We start from the raw sequence: 18,686 nt of genomic DNA, 5'->3' as shown, positions 1-18,686 counted from the left end.
TCCTATTTGTCTTCAGTAATCAAGAAAAAGATGTTTCTCAGGCAGTGTTCAGTGTGTGCTATCTCAGGACAGGTCAGATTGGTAGTGATATCTAAGAAAATACTTCTGAATGAATTTTCAAGGACCTAAATGATCAGTGATAGTGATCATTCTATGTGGGCAATAGTGAAACTGTTGTCCACATAGAATGCAGGGAAGAAAGTGGTCTCATCTGAATTGTCTGCTCACTGTCAAGAACCTAGTAGTTGATGATTAGCAAAGAATAGCCACAGCTGAATATTAAGAGCAGTCAAGTCTTAGATTATAAAAAAGAAAAAATGTTGAGTTTTCCTGGTCATTATCACCAAGCATGATTACACAGTGATTGAAGGATGCCCATGCCACATAAAGAATATTTAGCTTCATCAAACAGGTTGTGTCTGTATGGTTTGGAGGTACTCTCTCCAAAAAGCTAACTAGAGTGAAAACTGTGTTTGAAGGACTAAATGGGAGGCCCCGCATAAGACCAAAATATCTGTCAGTTTAAGCCAAAGGTCTGCTTAGCCCGTTGGGTATTTTTCTGCCTCCAGGAGAGTCTAGTAATGGATGTTATGGGAAGAGTCTAAAAATGTGAAAAGTGACCATGCATACTTGCTGGTTACAATTAGCATTTTAGCAAATAGACTGAGAAGATAAAAGTACATTACTGATGAACTATTGAGAACATTCAAATGTGTGATCAGAAAGCTGGGGCCACTTAAGTTTGCTAATCTTTTATCTCAAGGTAAGTGCATGAATTACTGATTATATCAGAACAGGAAGATAGTCAAAAATTTGGTACGTGGGGGTTTTTTGCTTGGTTTTGTTTTGTTGTTTCTTTGGTTGAGTTGGTTGTGTTTGGTTTGGTTTTGGTTTTTTTTAAAGAAAAAAGTTATTTCTTTTATAAAACATACTTGTTTTATATTTGCTTTCAGTTACTACCTTAAAGTATTTCTCAAGAGGTACGATTTCTCTAAGAGTTTGTATGGATTTTTTTCTCCTTAAACTAAGCTATTGAAATGATCCTCCAAGGCTGGAGTAGTCATCCATCAGCAGCTTTCCTGTCTGCCTCAGTGAACATGGAGTTAATATGCAGTTTCATTTGAACAAGGATTTGCCCAGAAACCAGTCAAAACTGAAAACTTTTTTGGAAGTTTCCTTTCTCAACTAGAAAAATAAACAAGACACTGGAAGATCCAAATGATGAAATCTCCAGTTAGTCTTGGGTAGCTCCAGCCCTCATTTGTTATAAAGCTGTCATCTCAACCAAAGAAATTACTTCTTAAATAGACCAGTATAAGAAAGAATTGTCTTTTTGTTTCCATCTGGTAAAATCACAGGAGACATCAGTGTAGTCAGCGCTGTTTTCCCTCCATAGCCATTTTTTTTGTCACTTTATAAGACAGATGAAGATTCAGCCTTAGATAATAATCTTTCTTTTTGTAGTTTGATATTTGGCACTCTTCAGAAATGTGGACTGCTGTCTTCAAGGGTAGTGATGGCAGATTTAGATGTTCTCTATTCTGTCTGTCTGCATTCTTCTGCACTTCTTAAATTCTCCTGAAGAAGGATGATTATTTTTTCCATTCACACCAGAATGTTACTTCAGTTGATAAAGGACTCCCAATACAAACCAAATGAAAAAGTAATGTAATACTGCCTTAAGGGGACAAGAATAAAGCAAACATGAAGATGGAATGTCTGTCTCATGCTTAGAAGTTGAATGGGTCAGATGAAAATTTGAGCATCTTGTCTTCCATGGGAGAGGGGAAGTAGCTGTGTGGCAAGGACAGCAATCCCATGTGAAAGTTAGTAAAGGTGCTGCGTGGAAATCTCCACAGCTGCTCATGCTTTTGGAAGTGAAGCATATTTCTTAACTCACATTTGTTAAAAAATTTAATTTCCCAAGATCCCAGGTAGTTGCTCTTCAGATACAAGTGTTTAGTTTTAGTCTACATACAAGTCTACATGGGTCAATTACCCATGGTGCCTCAGATGTATTTAACCTGTCTGTATTTAAAAACACCTGTTGCTGTTTAATTTTTTGAGTCCTATTTTAGTGTATTGTACACTTAACATGAAATAAATGGCAGCTGAGACCAGAATGCCGTTCATGTATGCATCTCAGGTCTGCAAGGATCAGGTTGTGCAGTCCTTGATGGTCACTGGTATCTAGTTTTCTGCTTGCAGCACTGAAACATATGGAGCATAGCCTTGGAGATTGTTGATCTGCAGTTGACTGCTCACTTGGAATTTGAACTTGAATGTTAGGCTTAGTTTGGTTTGATCCCTTGTTAAGCCTGAGTTTCAGCCAGGCTTTGGGACCAGACTTTAATGGTGTTTATTCACAAGGTAGCTTTGCCAAAATCTAACTAAATAATTGATGTTTCAAAGGGGAAAAAAAAAAGTTAAGAATGCTAAATCTACTAGAACTGTTCTGGTGTTCCCTAACCTTGCCAAAATTGTGTGAAAGGCACCAGTTTACAACAGCGCATTTTTTCTCAGCAAAAAAGCACAGAAGCTGGCAGTGAAATGCAAAGTGACAAAAGATTTCTCCAAAACAGCCTTTATTTCATACTTTTTGTCTGTTTACTCATAACCTACTAATCCCTTTCTTAATTTAATAGTTAGGATCTTTTCTGTTAATTGAAGCTATTTTATAATACATCTCTGTAACCTCACTCTATGCTTTGAAAAAATCAGCTTTAGAATGTGTTTATGAAGAGGTGTCTTTGTGCTGCTGGAGAATAGATTTTATTTGATACAACTGTTTTTTTCTTATTTTCATTTTCTTGCATGTGTGTGATAGTTATTTGGGTGGTGTGTTGTATTTTTATGTGCCTCCTAGATGCCTTTCCATATATTCAAAATTACCTTTCTCAGTGAATTCTTAAATATATTACTATACTGTATTATTATTTTACTAATATATCACATACTTCAGGAATCTAAAAAAACCTGATGGAACTCAAATCCATCTTAATGCAAAAAAAAAAAAAAAAGCCAAAAAAACCCCCCAACATACTCCATAGCTGCTTACAGCACTTAGGTATTTATTTAAATATAAGAAATTGCAACTTACATTTAAATGGGTTTATTCTATAAGAAATAGCCTATCACAGAAAAGCAATGCGTTGGATTTTCAATGTTCAGTAGTTGCAGTTTTGTGTCTTTGCAGGACAGAGATGCAACTTCCCTGATCCTCACAGATCACTTCCTCCTAGAAAATCACATGCATATGAAAGCTGGTAGAAACAGACCTCAGATACTAAGAACCATCAAGAAGCTAAGCACTGAAAAAGCTTTTCTTCTGCACACAGCCTTATTAATGTTTCTTTAACCATTCATATGCTGAAACTGTACTTGACTATATTGAAAAAAAAAGCCTATTTTTGTACACTCCGACTTTTTGTACTGACATTTATAGAGTAGCTGACGTACTGTCATTATTTTGTGTGTTGCAAGGGCAGTAAGGTTATATCTTTGCTGTGGCTGTCATTTGGATTGTAGTAGTCAACAACACATTAATTGGAATTTTTTAGGTATGAATGCTCCTTGTTGGGTAAGATTGTTGACTTATGAATACTTGATGAGAAAATGGAGTCTGAAAGTCATATGAAAGGAAACTTCTCTATCACTGCTGTTTGGGACCCTAACATCTGGTTAGGGTACATTATAAAATACCACTAGGTTAAAAACACCTGTTGATATCAGAAAGTTTGGTAAATGAACTTTTGAGATTCCCCAAGAAGAGAAGTGGTTTTCCTTTTTATTTTCCTGAAACTGAAAAGGCATATTTTATAGACAATACCAAGTATTCTTGTAGCTTTAGTTTAGCTCATGAGCAACCAAATATAGTAGTGGTTTAATGAAAGAGGATTTCTTTCTTGTTTCAGCTTGCTGGTACTGGAATCCACAGCTCCTTCAGGAGACCTGTCCCGCCCTCACCACATTGCATCTGTTGTTCCAAACCGGTATCCCCGCTGGTTCACCCTAAGTCATATAGAATCCCAGCAGTGTGAACTGGCATCAACCATGCTAACAGCAGCCAAAGGTACATTGCTGTTATGTACTCAACTAAATAGGTGTTTTTAATATCGCATGGGTAAACAGATCATAAAACTCATGCTTAGGAGTCCAGGTCATAGTCTTGCAGTAGTTTGAAATGGGCATAACAAACTGAACTGGCTTAAATCTGTCATATAATTTTCTAGCAATGTAGTTAATTTAGTTAGCTGGTAGCTAGATGAGCTGAAGAGACACCTTTTTATTCTCCTGACACATGCCATTGACTATGGGACACAAAAGTGGACAAGTCAGTTCTAAAATTCACAAATCAGCCTGACTTTTGGCCCTGCACTGCACTAATACCTTCAGACAGAGCAGTTTGTGGTCTCTTATATCTTTCATTCATATGCAATTTAATTATAGAAGGTTTCCAAAACCAGACTGTGTGTAATTGAAGCATCATACTATTGCATAGCAAAGACAGGCTCAATTATAATGGATCTCTGGGTGTTTTGGGCGCTTGTTCCATTTTGGTGATTTTGTTTACACCTTGCAGGTGATGTTCGGAGACTAGAAACAGTGTTAGAATCCATCCAGAAAAACATCCACTCCTCATCACACATCTTCAAACTTGCCCAGGATGCATTTAAAATAGCAACACTCATGGACAGCTTGCCAGACATAACTCTTCTGAAAGTTTCGCTGGAGTTGGGCCTTCAGGTATTTCCCTCATTTGTTGTTATTATAATAGAAGAAATAAATTTGATGCAGTGTTGGTGCACGTAGCTTTTAAGCACAGGAAAGGATACTGTCTTTGCGCTCTGTCTGGACTTGATCTTAAGTTTTGTTTTTTACTACAAAGCTTAATGTATTGGTAAACACAGTCCAAGAATCTGCACAGTCCCTTTGTGCCATTCAAGTGGAAGGTAGAGCTGGCATTTGTTGCCTGTACTCTTCTGTTCAGGGATGAGAGAGGACCAGTGTGGTGGGTTCAGGATTATATGTAGGACTGGCTAGAAAGTAAAATTACTCTGCTTGCTGGAAATGTACTGTATTTTCTGTGTGGTCTTCAGGGGTGTTTTCCTTTTCTTTCTCTTCCTTTCCCCTTAATGAGAACTGGTACATGCTTGTTGAAAACCAAGGTCAACCATAATGCCTGGTTGCTAAGGCAGAGCAGAGCATGTTGACAACAGCCCTCTCACTTCCATCAACATCCTGTGCTCCACAAGCTGTGGTATAGTCAGATGCATCTGAGTGTGGTTGAGGTAGTACTAGTAGATCAATTTTCAGGGTCTGACGAGAGACTTTGCAAGCTAAAAGGAGACAGCCAACACTGACACTTTTGAATCCTAGAGTTTAAGCAGTTGATTTCAACAAAAACAAATATCTTCATTCCTCTTCAGGGAATTCTTTAAAAAAAAAAAAACATGCAAATATCAGAAAACCATTTATTACTTTGCTTCAGTAAATAAAGCTCCAAAGACTTTTGGGGAAAGGGTATTTTCCCAATTTCTTCTTATGCTGAAGAAACATACTAAAACCTTTAATCAAAAATATGAAGGTTCTGTATGCTTTTTTAGGCTTTCATATTTCCATGGTCACTGTGGAAATCTGTTTCATTTGCCTTAAATGTTTATGTGTGAGAGAGAAAAGTCCTTGAAATTGACCTGTGTGTCACCTCAAGCTCTCACCAAGTATCGTTCGATGGAAACAGCACACTTTGGGTATTCGTGTATTCATGGATACTCTTTTGTGGCTGACAGTGTCATCAGAACGTCTTCAGCGTGGTCTAGTGAAAGTTATGTCACAGAACCAACAAACCGGAACTGTTGTAGAATTTGCCCACTGTTCTGTTCCAAGCTTACTAAAGGTGTTTTAAGAAACTTAAAGATTTGTTTTCCAGAAGGAAGGTGCATAGCAGTCTAATTCCCAACAATTCCCAGCAGTGTAGTTTCTTACAGTAAGGCTTTCCCTGCAAGAAACAGTTGCAGTGCTGTCTTTAGTGGCCTATAGATGATTCCCCCTTCTTTACACCTCAACTTAATTGTAATTTGGTTGTCTGTGTTCAGTATCTGACTACTTACAACAATTCTATGCCTTGGAATATCACAGAATGATTGCCAATATACTTGTGCATAGAGGGAGGAGATGATACGTAATATAATTTCAATAATTGGTAATTGATTGTTGGTTGTTGTTTGGGAGAAGGTTTTTTATGGGATGTTTTTTCTTGTCCCCAGATAAAACAGTCTTTGTCCTCTATCCTTGAAGGATCTGCAGGTGGAATACAGTCTGTATGCTGTTCAAAAATACCTGAACAGTGTTTTTCAAATTGTTGGACATAGCAGCTGGAAAAGATGAAATGGAGTGGAGAGGGCAAGAGACTGCCATTTTTAACTCTAGTGTGTTTGAGTACTTCAGAATTCCTGTTAGTCTATGGCCTTGGTTTGCTATTTAATTTTTATTTTGTTTATGTTCTTTGAACAGGTGATGCGGATGACACTGTCAACGCTGAATTGGCGACGGCGGGAAATGGTGAGGTGGTTGGTAACATGTGCAACAGAAGTAGGTATGTTCTGAAATGTTTCTTTTGTCAGCTACTTTTACGAGCCTTGATCTTCCTTGTCAACAACCAAGTTCTGCAAATGCCTCCCACTTCATGTTCATCTCTAAAATTCCTTTGGTGAGAACACGTCATGGCAGTGATTAGTGGGTGTTTTTAGGCACAAAGCAAGTGAGACAATAGTTGAGTAATGCAGTGTGACTTCTTTCCCCCATAAGGTGGAGGTGTGCATAACCTATGGGAAGCATCCAGATGCAAATACTAGTACCCAAAATACTCAATGAAGAAGTAGGAGATCAGTGCTCTCTCAAGTAGCATGTTTGGATCATTTTGGGCTTTGCTATAAATTTCCTGCATGTCTTCTCATGTTTATGAGGCATCCCATAAACCCTCTGTGTTAAGGTTTGCTATCTTCAAAATGAGGATACAGGGTCTGAAAATGAAGATGACTGTATTAAAAGCTGTATAGCTGTTAAAAAAAAAAAGTCAAAAATGAGCAGCAATGCTACTGGGAACAACCTAAGTACTTATGATAATGGAGCCATTTTAATTGCCAGTAATGGTATTTCTGGTATTTCTGAGTTGGATTGTATTGCACAGATGCTTCTTGAGTTTCAGAATTCAGGAAGATTGCTGCTGCTTATTCTCTGGATTAATTTATTTTTTGCTTTATGCTTAGCTGGCCTTATATTGGTCTCAATAGCATGGGGAAATAGAGCTTGCCATTGTATGCTCTCAGCCAGAAAGTGGTTTGTGTCTGCAAATTTTCATGCAATCCTCTTGTTTTACTGCTTTTATATCTTTGCTGAGATAATTTTTGCTGAGGTTATCTTATAGATATTAGTGCCTGAGTATTATTTTGTGCAGCTGCATCTCAGCAAATAAAATACTGTATGTAAAATTACTTTAATTGGTTTACATAGTCTAATAGAAGTGTCCTGTAAAGAAGCTAAAATGTCATGCAAAGTACTCTTGAGACTTAACAACACAGTAGAGAATCAATAGGGTAATGCTAGGAATCTGTTTATTTAAATGAAGATACTGTATTCTCTGGCTATGCTGGTTTGCTGCAAATTAGTGATGAGGTGCATGGGAAGCATCAGTCCTGCAGAGAAAATGAAGACCTCTGTGTGTGGTTTAGGTGGGCTCACAAATGTGTGTTAACTGCTTCTAGCAACAAGGCACTACAACTATGGAACCCATCAGTCAGTGTTTTCTCCGCCTGCGAAACACACTGGGAATACAGTGGCACTGAGAAATATAATATCCAGTAGTTCATATTGCTCATTGTATTTCTCTAATAAGGATCTTGATGATCAAGTACTTAGGAATTTGATTGCTTTAAGGTGTGCTTAATAAGTTCTGCTAAAGTATGCCATGGTGTTTTCTTAAGAAAGACATTTTGCCTACTTTTCTCATGTGCTGTGCCTTGAGATTCACAGTGAGAAAAGAGGTTGCAGTTGCCCTGCTGTGTAAGGTGAGGGTTGCTTTTGTATGAGATGATGAGACAAAGTAAACCGGAATGTTTTACCCAAATTGTCTTAAGTAAAACAGCTCAGCTGTCACAACAGGAGATTAAAGCTTTTCTTGCAGGCAAGGCAATTTTTGCAATTTTCTGGGTTTATGTGGTTGCTGCAGAGTTTGTACAGTAGTCTTAGTTTTAATGTTCTTTTCCAGCCTTGTTGTCTGTGAGCCCTTGTTGCTGGGATGTACTGGTTACCTCTTAGATTTTGTGGGAAGTATAATCTACTGAACATCTCTGGTGGGTTTTATCAGTTGTGTCTAATCCTTTCTTTCTCTCCCCAGGTGTTTACGCACTGGATAGTATCATGCAAAACTGGTTTACGCTTTTCACTCCAACAGAAGCCACTAGTATTGTTGCTACAACAGTGATGTCCAACAGCACCATTGTCCGTCTGCATCTGGATTGCCATCAGCAGGAGAAGCTGGCTGGTAGTGCTAGGACGCTTGCTCTACAGTGTGCCATGAAGGATCCTCAAAACTGTGCCCTTTCTGCACTGACCCTATGTGAAAAGGATCACATAGCTTTTGAGACTGCTTACCAAATTGTTCTAGATGCTGCTACAGCTGGCATGAGCTACTCGCAGCTTTTTACCATAGCACGATACATGGAGCACCGGGGTTACCCCATGCGGGCCTACAAGCTGGCCACTTTGGCCATGACACATCTCAACCTGAGTTACAATCAGGACACACACCCTGCCATTAATGACGTTCTGTGGGCATGTGCGCTCAGCCACTCCCTTGGGAAAAATGAGCTTGCAGCTATAATACCTCTGGTGGTCAAAAGTGTCAAGTGTGCAACAGTACTGTCGGACATTTTGCGAAGGTGTACTTTGACCACTCCTGGCATGGTGGGACTTCATGGAAGGAGGAACTCTGGAAAGCTCATGTCACTGGACAAAGCCCCTTTACGCCAACTCCTGGATGCCACAATCGGAGCCTACATTAATACGACTCATTCACGTCTCACTCACATCAGCCCACGACACTATAGTGAGTTTATAGAGTTCCTCAGCAAGGCAAGAGAGACCTTCCTAATGGCTCATGATGGTCACATCCAGTTTACACAGTTTATTGACAACCTAAAACAAATCTACAAAGGCAAAAAGAAACTGATGATGCTGGTTCGTGAACGGTTTGGTTGATGAAAATGAGTGAATGGGGATTGGGGGGGAGGGGTGGTTTGTTTTTACTTGAGCCTGCCTTTGTATCCTTTTTAACTTAAAGAAACAGAGCCACACCGGTATTATATGTGTATAGTTATATTGAGTTTGCAAACTAAACTGTCATGTTGTGAAAGTTTGTGTGTTTAATTTTCTTCTCCTTTTTCTGTTTTGTATGAGAGAGAGGTTAAAAAAGGTTTGGTTTACACTGAGTATATGTTGTCAAGTGGCAAAAGCCCACATTGCTCTCCTGTTCTTTCTGTATACGTTCACAGCCTCAAAAACAAATATATATTGCAATGGCTTTAAAAACCAAACAAAACACCTCCATCCTGTGATAAGTACCTCGAATGGATTCAGCTTTACTCCTTTGTAATTCATCCTTACATTTCAGCATATTTAAGCAAACCAACAAATTAAATATTAATAGTTAAAAGGCTGACCACGTGGCTTTGCAGTGCTGTTCATCCAGAAGCATGGCACACAATGCTTGTGCATGTGGAAACTTAGCGACTGTCAACATACATTCTCAGGGATTTATCAAAAAAAATTAAAAAAAGAATGAGAGCATTTATTGTACTGTATATATATTATAGTATATGTCTGAATATTAAAAAATATAACATTAACTAATTTATAAAAAAATCTATGTAATGCAAAATACTTGAAGCTGCAGTAGCTTGGTTTTAAAAAAAAAAACCTATCAGAAGGACTAAAGTGCGCCTTGCTTCAGGGTTGGCTCAGGTGGTGAACTATATGCTGGGCATCTATGCAGAGCCACCTTTTGGATTGCATGGTTGGACTGATACCTATTGGGGAAAATTTTATATATATATATATATATTTATACAACCTGTGTATACATATATATGTATACACACATACACACATGCTTGTAACAGGCACTAGAGTAAAGAGGGACAACAAAAATACACAGCCAGAGCAGCAAGCCTTAGCATTAAGAATACAGTATGCCAGAATTGGGGTTTGTGCCTCCTAGCCTAGAAAACTTAAAGAATATCCTTTTTGACACAAAACGCAAAATGTTTTCCAAAATTATTGACATAATACGTTACGCCTTTGCAGTGAGCTAATAATAAGCTAACCTTTGTGCACAAATAACATATATATATTATATATATATATTCTGCATAGGTATTTTGACTTTGTGCAGGACAGAAAGTTGTGTAGGTATGACTGTTCTACCTTTCAGTTTGTTTTTTTAATATATTTTATTTTCTCTAGAATTACTCAAATAAAAGCAGCCTTCTATCTTGCCTTGTCTTAATGCTTTAAAATAACCAAACTGGAGATCTAACTACCAAACTGTTCATTATATTATTAAATACCAACTTTGGTTACAGTATAGTGTCTTTACTTTAGCTGATGGTTCTGTATCCTTGTGCTTTTTAAAGCAGTTTTTATGTTTTGGTGCAAACGTTGTCCAGTGTCTCTTGTTCCCTTCATTAGAGAACATGCTAGAAGTATGTTTGTAGGTATTTTTGTTTAGAAAAACTATTTCATGCTCTCCATTTTATTTATTATAATAGATAAAAAGGTTGTACTTCATCACCCATGTAAACATGCTCATGAAGTTGAAAGTAATTAAGATTTGATACACTGATATCAATTTATTTATGTAACTAAATCACTGTTTTATAAACTTGTTAATGATCAACAATTTTTTTGTTTTGATTAAAATTAGTTTTTTGAAAGTTGATTCTGCCTTCTTTAATGGTGTCTGTTACTGGAATTGAATTTTCATAGATCATGAATACCCATCTAACGATTTCACTGCAGTGTGGTGTTACGCAATGCAACCACCAAGTCCAGGAAATAAATGTTGTGTTCCTCAAAAGTTCTGCTGGGGAATTGTAGTGTTCACAGCTGCTGGTGGGAGAAGTCCTTACCAGTTCAGAGCTGCTGGTAAGGAGAGAAGGGGCCAAATTCTGCCTGTGTCTGAAGAGGTGTGTTCTGTACATCAAACAGTAAGCCTTGAAGTACCATCCTGCTAGTATTCTGGAGTGTGTGAGGGGTTTCCGCTCTGGATTATTTGGGTAGCCATGAGAGTTGAGATGTGCTGTGGATGTATTCAAGGACAATTACTCCTGTTCATCGAATGGCTTTTCTAAAGTGTTTTGTGTATTTTGAGTAATGCAGCTCATTCCACAGAGTGTGAAGTTTTTGCTCATCAGCTGATAGGTGATATTTCTATTTTTTGGAGCCCTTATTCCATAGGAATTGTGTGAATTTCTAGCCCATGGAGAATAATGGAATATGACATGGTTGCAAATTGAAGAGGAGCTTTCTGCTTTACCACTATTTAATAATTTTAGGACTGTTGCTTGATGTCATACTTGATCTGATAATCTTCAAATCGTTTTTTTTTTTAGTATCTTCAGCTGAAAAGAGAATTAATATGCAGCAAACAACTAAAAGAGATACCAGTGTAACCATGAATTCTGACAATGAGGCTTGCATCACTGAAGATTAAGGAGGAAAAGGTCTGAATCTTTGTACAATTTGTCATGTAAAATATGAGTCTTTTACCAAGTCTTGCTAACAGCTGAGATGTCCTGACCTAATGGTGCTGACATTCTGTGACATTGTGTGACTTCAATTCCTTCCAAGTATTGAATTCTCATTACATTTTTCGTTCATTACTTTATCCTAGATGAAGTATCTGTCATGGCCAGTAGCATGGGAAGGAAAAGAGGAAGTATCCCTACATTTTGTAATAGGGTTTGCATGGTTGCTTTTTTCTGTGGTTGTTTTATTTGACTTTTTTTTTTTTTTTCTAATTTTACAAATAATGCCATAGTAAGGATAAATTCTGGATTATGTAGACTGTAAAACTCAAGGCCCTTTGAAGACCAGGCGTTAGAATTAATGCAGTCAAGGTAGTTGTGACCTGGTTTGGACAAGTACATCACTTCTTCTTGCAGAACTGATGGAATTCTATTTGACTTATTTTCATGACTGAGTAAAATCTTTTCTGTGCCTGCACTGGTGCTGTGCAGTGCAGTTTACACCATGTTACAAGCCATCAAGGACTAACAGAGACTTGGTCAATTTCTCTAGTAAACATGTCTCACTCAGTATGTCCTGCCCTTGGTTTGTGAAGGTAGGAGGACTCGACCAAAAAAGAAAAGCCTTTGGGCTCTTGCTAGAGGCTTTCAGAAGTCTGAAAGTCACTCTAATATTTCTTTAGTGTTCTGTCAAATTAATTCAAGCTTTTCCTTTCCATTTTGGTTTTGGTTTGAATTCTTTTTAGCAATTTGGATTTTTGTATAAATGGGTGTAAGTAATAAGTGCAGCAAAACTGGGGTACTGCTTAAATGGGAATTTTGTTTTCTGAGGTGTAGTTAGAGTGAATTTGCAGTAACTTGTTTTCACTGAGATGCCTTCATCTCAGTGATTCTGCAAAAAATGTGGGGTGGGGGGGTTTACTGAAAAATCATACAACCTTCCATTTCTGCTTTAAAAACAAAAGTTCTCAGAGTTCATCTAATTTTAATGGAGGATATGATTTGGAAAAGTAGCAATATAGCTGTTACCTTTACCTGAATTAAGAAGCCTCAGATATCATCTTGTTCTGCAGTTCTGACTAGAGATAAAGTATTCAAAGGTAAATATTTTTCCACTATTTTGAATGCTTGCCCTGTATGTATGTACTTTGTGCGAGGAAATGGGGAAACAAGAAACATAAACCACAAAGTGTTTTGCCGGTTCTTGCATTGCAACAGGTAAGACTATACTGAATGTGAAATGAAAAGCTTTGTAAGACTGTTAATTGGAGAGACAACAAAGTGTCAGATACAGCTTTACTTGTGAGAAGAGGTTGGTGGGATCTCCCTCCTGTGGAGAAGTGTCCTCTCCATACTGCACATGGAGAGGTCAGTCTTGCCTCAGCTAACGCCTTGGGCAGTTAGCATCAAGTAGCACCTACCTGTCAGCTGAAATGTTTGCAGTCCATATTTGTGGTGTTATCTGTGTCCCTGCTTTTACTAAAAATAGAGAATTGTGTACTCTGAGAAAAAGAACCTGTTTTAAAAAGAAAATCACATCAGCTGCTGTATTTGCAGACAACTTCAAGGTCGTAGGATCTAAGATTTCTGTTAACATATATTGACTACAAAGCATGAGTTATTTCTAAAGCCAACCTTGACTAATTTCTATAGCTTTTTAGGTAGAGAGCAGTAATGACTAAGAAGTACCACAATCATGAAGCCACCCAGTGAGTCATCTTTTGCTGAGTTTTGTGTCAAATGCATTTAGTTGTTGGGATTTTTTACTTCCTCTTTAGCCTTTGTCCTTTTGTATATGTAATTTAAAGAGCTTTGTATTTGGAAAAATGTTTTCATGAAAGGTGAAGTACTTGTGGTTTGATGATGCAAAATGAGCAACAGAGCTATTGGTAACCATGGTCCATGGTGTTGGAAAAATCTGTGGAGCAGTGAATGGGAAGGGCGAGCTGATGCAGGCGCTGGTGAGCTCAGTAAGGCCTAAGGGGGCAGCCACAGCTGACATGCAAAACCAACTCTGTCTGCCTTTCCACCACTCTGACCTTGGAATTGTTTGTCTAATCACAGGGAAGTCTTGGTTTGGTGTCTCAGGCATCAAAGGCACATCACTGTTCACAGAAGGATTCTGCAAAGTCAAAAAATGGATGAGGATGATTAAGGACAGAGCTAAATATTACTCTGGTGAAGCTGCTGGAATTACATCAAGGCTAATGTTGGCAGACACTTTTGAGAAGCCTGTTACAAGAAAAAAAGTAGCAAGAGAAGTAGTGCCAAATTCTGCCTGGTTAGTGAGCAGGAAAAATCACATGGGGATTGTGGCCTTCATTTCCTGAGAATCTATATTGCATTAAGTATCATAATGTCTACTTGTAACACTATAGTGCCTGGCTTTTCCAATGCCCAGGCAACAGTCAGACAGTTGGCAACTCATCTCTTTCCCAATGGTGTCCCTGAAGCCTTCTGTGGCCTCTGAGAAGGCAGGGTGTGTGACAAAGTCTGGCCTTGCTTGGGCCATCTTGCCAATATTGTGAGGAGCCCTGAGCAGCACAACCAAACAAATTTAGGAGGCCAAGGTTGCAACAGGGAAAATTACATTAAATGCTTTCCCAGCAAGATCTGATTTATAAAACTCTGAACAGCAGTTGGTCACTTAAATGAATGGAAATTGTAGGTTCTGAAAAAAACACTATGTCTTTTGTGCCTCTAAGTGATGCTTCAAACATGTTTAGTAGATCAGTAGATTAATTTAAAATATTCCAAATAAATACCAAAATGGAAGACATATTAACTTGTTCCTGAAATGAACAAATGTCCTCGGAGGAGAATTTCATCACACTCATACTCTGCCTATAGCGTTATGAACATGAAGGTGTGAAAGGCAGCTCTGACTAACACCATTGTCACAACCAATATCCCTCTCCAGCTGGTTTTGGTGGGAGAGAGGTAAGGAGGTATTTTTGGGTGGTGTTTTCTTTCCTTAGTTTAAACCTTTTTCTCTCTAGCCACTTGATGACTGATTCCAGGTATGGCATAGATGCAGCATGGGAAAACTTCTGCCTGGTAAATCAGGCTGTGTTTTTTCCAGCAGCAGCCTGCAATTTTTACATCTTTCAGAAGGTTGTCTGGAATTCTGTTATGCTGCCAGTTCTGGTGACTTTTAGTTTTGAAAAATGGGCCTCTCCAACCAGTCTTGCAAATCTGGATTCCAATTTAAAACCACTATGTGCTACAAGGCCTTTGGCTTGGCTGCTACTTAGCAATTTAGCAGGTCTTTCATATTCTTTGTCTAAATTGTATAATTAGAAACTGAGAAGCCTTATAGACATGTTTGGAAATTTTAATGTGAGATGATACAAAATACTGAAAAAGAAACTTAAGCATTGCCTTATGGAGTGGTAGTTGTGGAGGGAGACTGTACTCAGAGTTTTCATCTGCTCTGAACCTCTCATTATTTTATGTGAAGGAAAGTCCATGTGAGAAAGACTTAACTATTGCATGGTGACTTTGGTTTCACAGCCTGCATTTTTCCTATATTCTCCATCTGAAATGATCCAGGACTTTTTCCATATTTCAGCAATTCCCTTTTTTTTTTATCTCGCCAGTTACATGTGTATACAATGCTATACCATGTTCCTCTTGTAACTGCTGGGCTGCATTACCTTGGTGTTGCAAGAAGAGTTTGTCAAGATTGGGTTCACTTTGACTTTGTATGGAAAACTTGAGCCTAACACTGGTAAGTTACTGCCCCTCACAGGTAATTAGGGGCTGTATGTGCTATCCTCATTTGTGGAAGAAGTGGCCACCGCTCATGAGGAGTCAATATGGCAGTAATCAGAGTTTGATGTCTTGCATTTTGTGAGCATTTGGACTTCCTTGCACAGCAAATGCAGGTACTAAAAGCCAGAAGCTAAAAAGCAAATTTTTTAAGGCAATAATTCACAAGATTTGGTCTTTCATCAGAAAGAAACAAGTCAAGAAAACAGTAATTACTGGCAAGAGTTGGAAGTGCATCCATCATTAAGCATATGCACTGCCAAAGCCCAAATTCTCCACTCCTAGAAAAGTTCAGGCAAACCAGACAGGATGATTTGTCTTTTAATTGCCAGGTTTTTAGCACCTGAATGGTCTGTTTAAAGTTTGTGAGTGTGTTTGTGAGACCTCTTTGGATGAACTAAAAAGGCACTGACTCTGTTGAGCCCAGTGAAAACACTAGTTTATACACTTGTTTCTGCTCCTGAATTGGAGAGCAGTGTGTTTCTGGCACACTTGCCACACTGGCAATCACACTGGGCTATCTCATTGCTCACTCTGCATTATTTAAAATACATCTATGTTATCTATTACCAGCAGAAATCCCCAGTTTCTTTTTTTCTGGTGATAGGAAATAAAATGAAAGACATTTCTAGCATTTGGACAGGTGCTTGAGAAGTGCAGCTGGAATGAGAGCTCTGAATAGAAGCTTGAACTTTATCTGTTGAGTTCAGAACCTGAATTTGCTGCTAATTTCACAGCAGTTTTGTTTTTGCTGCCACTCAAGTGTGCACTTACAAGTGAGTGTGTTCAAGGGAGACAAATGTAGACTCGCCTCTGTGGTGTGGGAACAATGTGTGTGTGTGTGTGTATGTGGATGTCCAAGCCCTAACATGGCTATTATTCATGGGCCAAAGATTTTCTTCAGATGCTGCAGCTGGGTGAAGCATTTGTGGAACAATGCATGGACCATATAAGCTGGCTAGCTGATACCCACATGCATGAACATCCTGCAAGGAAGTGCTATGACCAGATGAGAAGACAGCAAGAGGAACAAAAAATGAGTTGGCATTTTGTTGCTGTCCTTAAGTCTATATCTTGATAAGCCATGGGCATAGGTAGCCCTTCTTCCTTTTCACTACTACTAATTGCTTCTCTGCTGTACAAATGATGGTAAAGATTCAGGCAGCAGGTTGAGCTGCTCCCTGTGTTGGGTCCTCCCATCCCATCCATGAGCCTGACTGCTGCCTTTGTTTGGAGTCAGCACTCTTCTGTGCAGCTCTTGGCTTTCTGCAGATGTTGCAACTTGCCAGCAGTTCTGGCAAGTTTTTGTAGGTAAGAATTGGGAGTAGTTAAAATACTTACTGGATTGCAACACTGTGGATTTCTGGTTAAATTCAGAAAGCATAGAGTTTTGGAATTTGGCTGTAAAGAATATTCCTTGCCTAGTGCAATGCATCCTTGATGTCTGGCTTTTCCCAAACTGTGGTGGTTTTCAGCTTGCTACATTTATTTAATGTTCAGCAGCATAACTGCAGAGCCTCTTTAATGTTACAGAAAGCACATACAAGACACAGATCTCTGGAAGCTGTAATTCAAGAAGACTAAATATATCTGGTTTTGGTTTTTTTTTTCCCAGAAAATCTTACCCTATACACTAGGGGGTAGAAGTCTTATGGCAAGGATCCCTAAACATTTTGTCTTTGGATTTAGCTCTGCAATCCAATTGTCTTTGAATTTAGCTCTGTTAATCTTACAAGCTGAGGTTCTGTGTGCATTCACACAGTCAGTGAGGTTGATGGTTAACTTCCATAAAGTTCTTCACTAACAAGAAGCCCAGTGGACTGCACAGCCTGTTTCTTCAGCAGCTGGTGGGAGCCCTTGCAAAGCCCTTGCCCAGAGTGCTGGAGTGATCCCCACTTCCACCCCTTTCTGCAAAGCTCCACTGATGGAACCTGGGAGGAGCTTGTCCTGCTCTGCCTGGAGAGACCCATGCCTATGTGGGACACAGCGCATCTCAGAAACAGGCTGCAGGGCATGTGCCAGGGAAGCTGGAGAGGTTTTCCAGGTTTTCTTAAATGGAAAAACTTTTCATTTTATTTTAAATTAATTTATAAATTAAAATAAAAAGCAGAATAGGAGTGAAAAATAAAGCTTGAATTAATTGCTTCTTGGCAGCTCTCTCTTTCACTCACTGTTGTTCTCCAAATGTATCAAAGCTCTTTTCATCCAAGTGCTTAAAAAACTCTCCTATTTAAAGGTAGTTCTTTTAAGTGCCTGCTAAAGTAGGTTTTCAGACTACTGCTTGCTTGTTTACCAAATGGCTCACTCACCTGCTGCAGAAATGTGCATGGGGAGGAAAAGGGAGATTTCCTCCTCAGGTGAAGCTCCTGCAGCAGTAATGTTAGAACGCTCAGAAGAAGTGGTTGTTGTCTAGCAGCATCTGCTTTTAAAGTTTGTAAAACAAATTATAACAGACTACAGCATGAGAGCAGTGAAAGTAAAGAGCTATGATATCAGTGGCTGAAGACAGTTAATTCTTTTCATGTAGATAATTTTAGGCTACAGAACTGCCTTAAAGGCTAGTATGCCACCATTGTTTTAGGTATGTGTGTATGCATGCACACTTCTTTAAAGTCCTGATGTAGAAACAGGACTGTGTCTGTTTGTGTCTGTCCCTGCAAGTGCCATATGTTTATAGCTGAGTTATAAAACACTTCAAAGCAGGGGTTTATAATGAAAATAGTAGCACATTCTTAAGCATGTTGATACTAACAGACACCACCATAAAAGGGTTTAAAACAGACATCTGCCTTTTTTCTGGAAGAGGATACACTGGCTTCTGCCTGAAGTGAAGCTTGTAATTTCTGTTCTTCTAACCAATTGAATCTTCAATGGCATCTAAGACACCCTGGGTGTTGTCTGACACTTCAGTTGGTGCCAGTATGTAACAAAGTAATGTGTTTGGTATCTAAAAGCTTTTACAATCGCAATATGGAAATGACAGCCCTTTTCAGAACATGTAGTTTTTCCTATGTGTGTGTGATACCGTGCATATTTTTCCCTGCTTCTTCTCTACTTTTACGTCCTGAAATAAATCCAAATATGTAGCACTGTTCTAGTTATTTGTGTTCC

General features: G+C 38.6%; 1 protein-coding gene across 2 annotated transcripts in view; it reads left to right on the top strand.

Moving 5' to 3' along the window:
• The window catches only part of ZSWIM6 (zinc finger SWIM-type containing 6), a 106,987-nt gene extending 95,991 nt beyond the window's left edge, over positions 1 to 10,996 (top strand). For both annotated transcript variants that reach the window (XM_021534355.2, XM_077790464.1), the window contains exons 11-14: positions 3,915 to 4,072; positions 4,583 to 4,746; positions 6,514 to 6,595; positions 8,396 to 10,996. In XM_021534355.2, coding sequence (XP_021390030.2) covers positions 3,915 to 4,072; positions 4,583 to 4,746; positions 6,514 to 6,595; positions 8,396 to 9,258 — 1,267 coding nt within the window. In that variant the 3' untranslated portion in view covers positions 9,259 to 10,996. The remainder of the gene's footprint in view (positions 1 to 3,914; positions 4,073 to 4,582; positions 4,747 to 6,513; positions 6,596 to 8,395) is intronic.
• Positions 10,997 to 18,686: the final 7,690 nt, after the last annotated feature.

The sequence above is a fragment of the Lonchura striata genome, chromosome Z, assembly GCF_046129695.1.
Source record: "Lonchura striata isolate bLonStr1 chromosome Z, bLonStr1.mat, whole genome shotgun sequence".
Lineage (NCBI taxonomy): Eukaryota > Metazoa > Chordata > Aves > Passeriformes > Estrildidae > Lonchura > Lonchura striata.
This window is presented reverse-complemented; position numbering and strand designations above follow the sequence as displayed.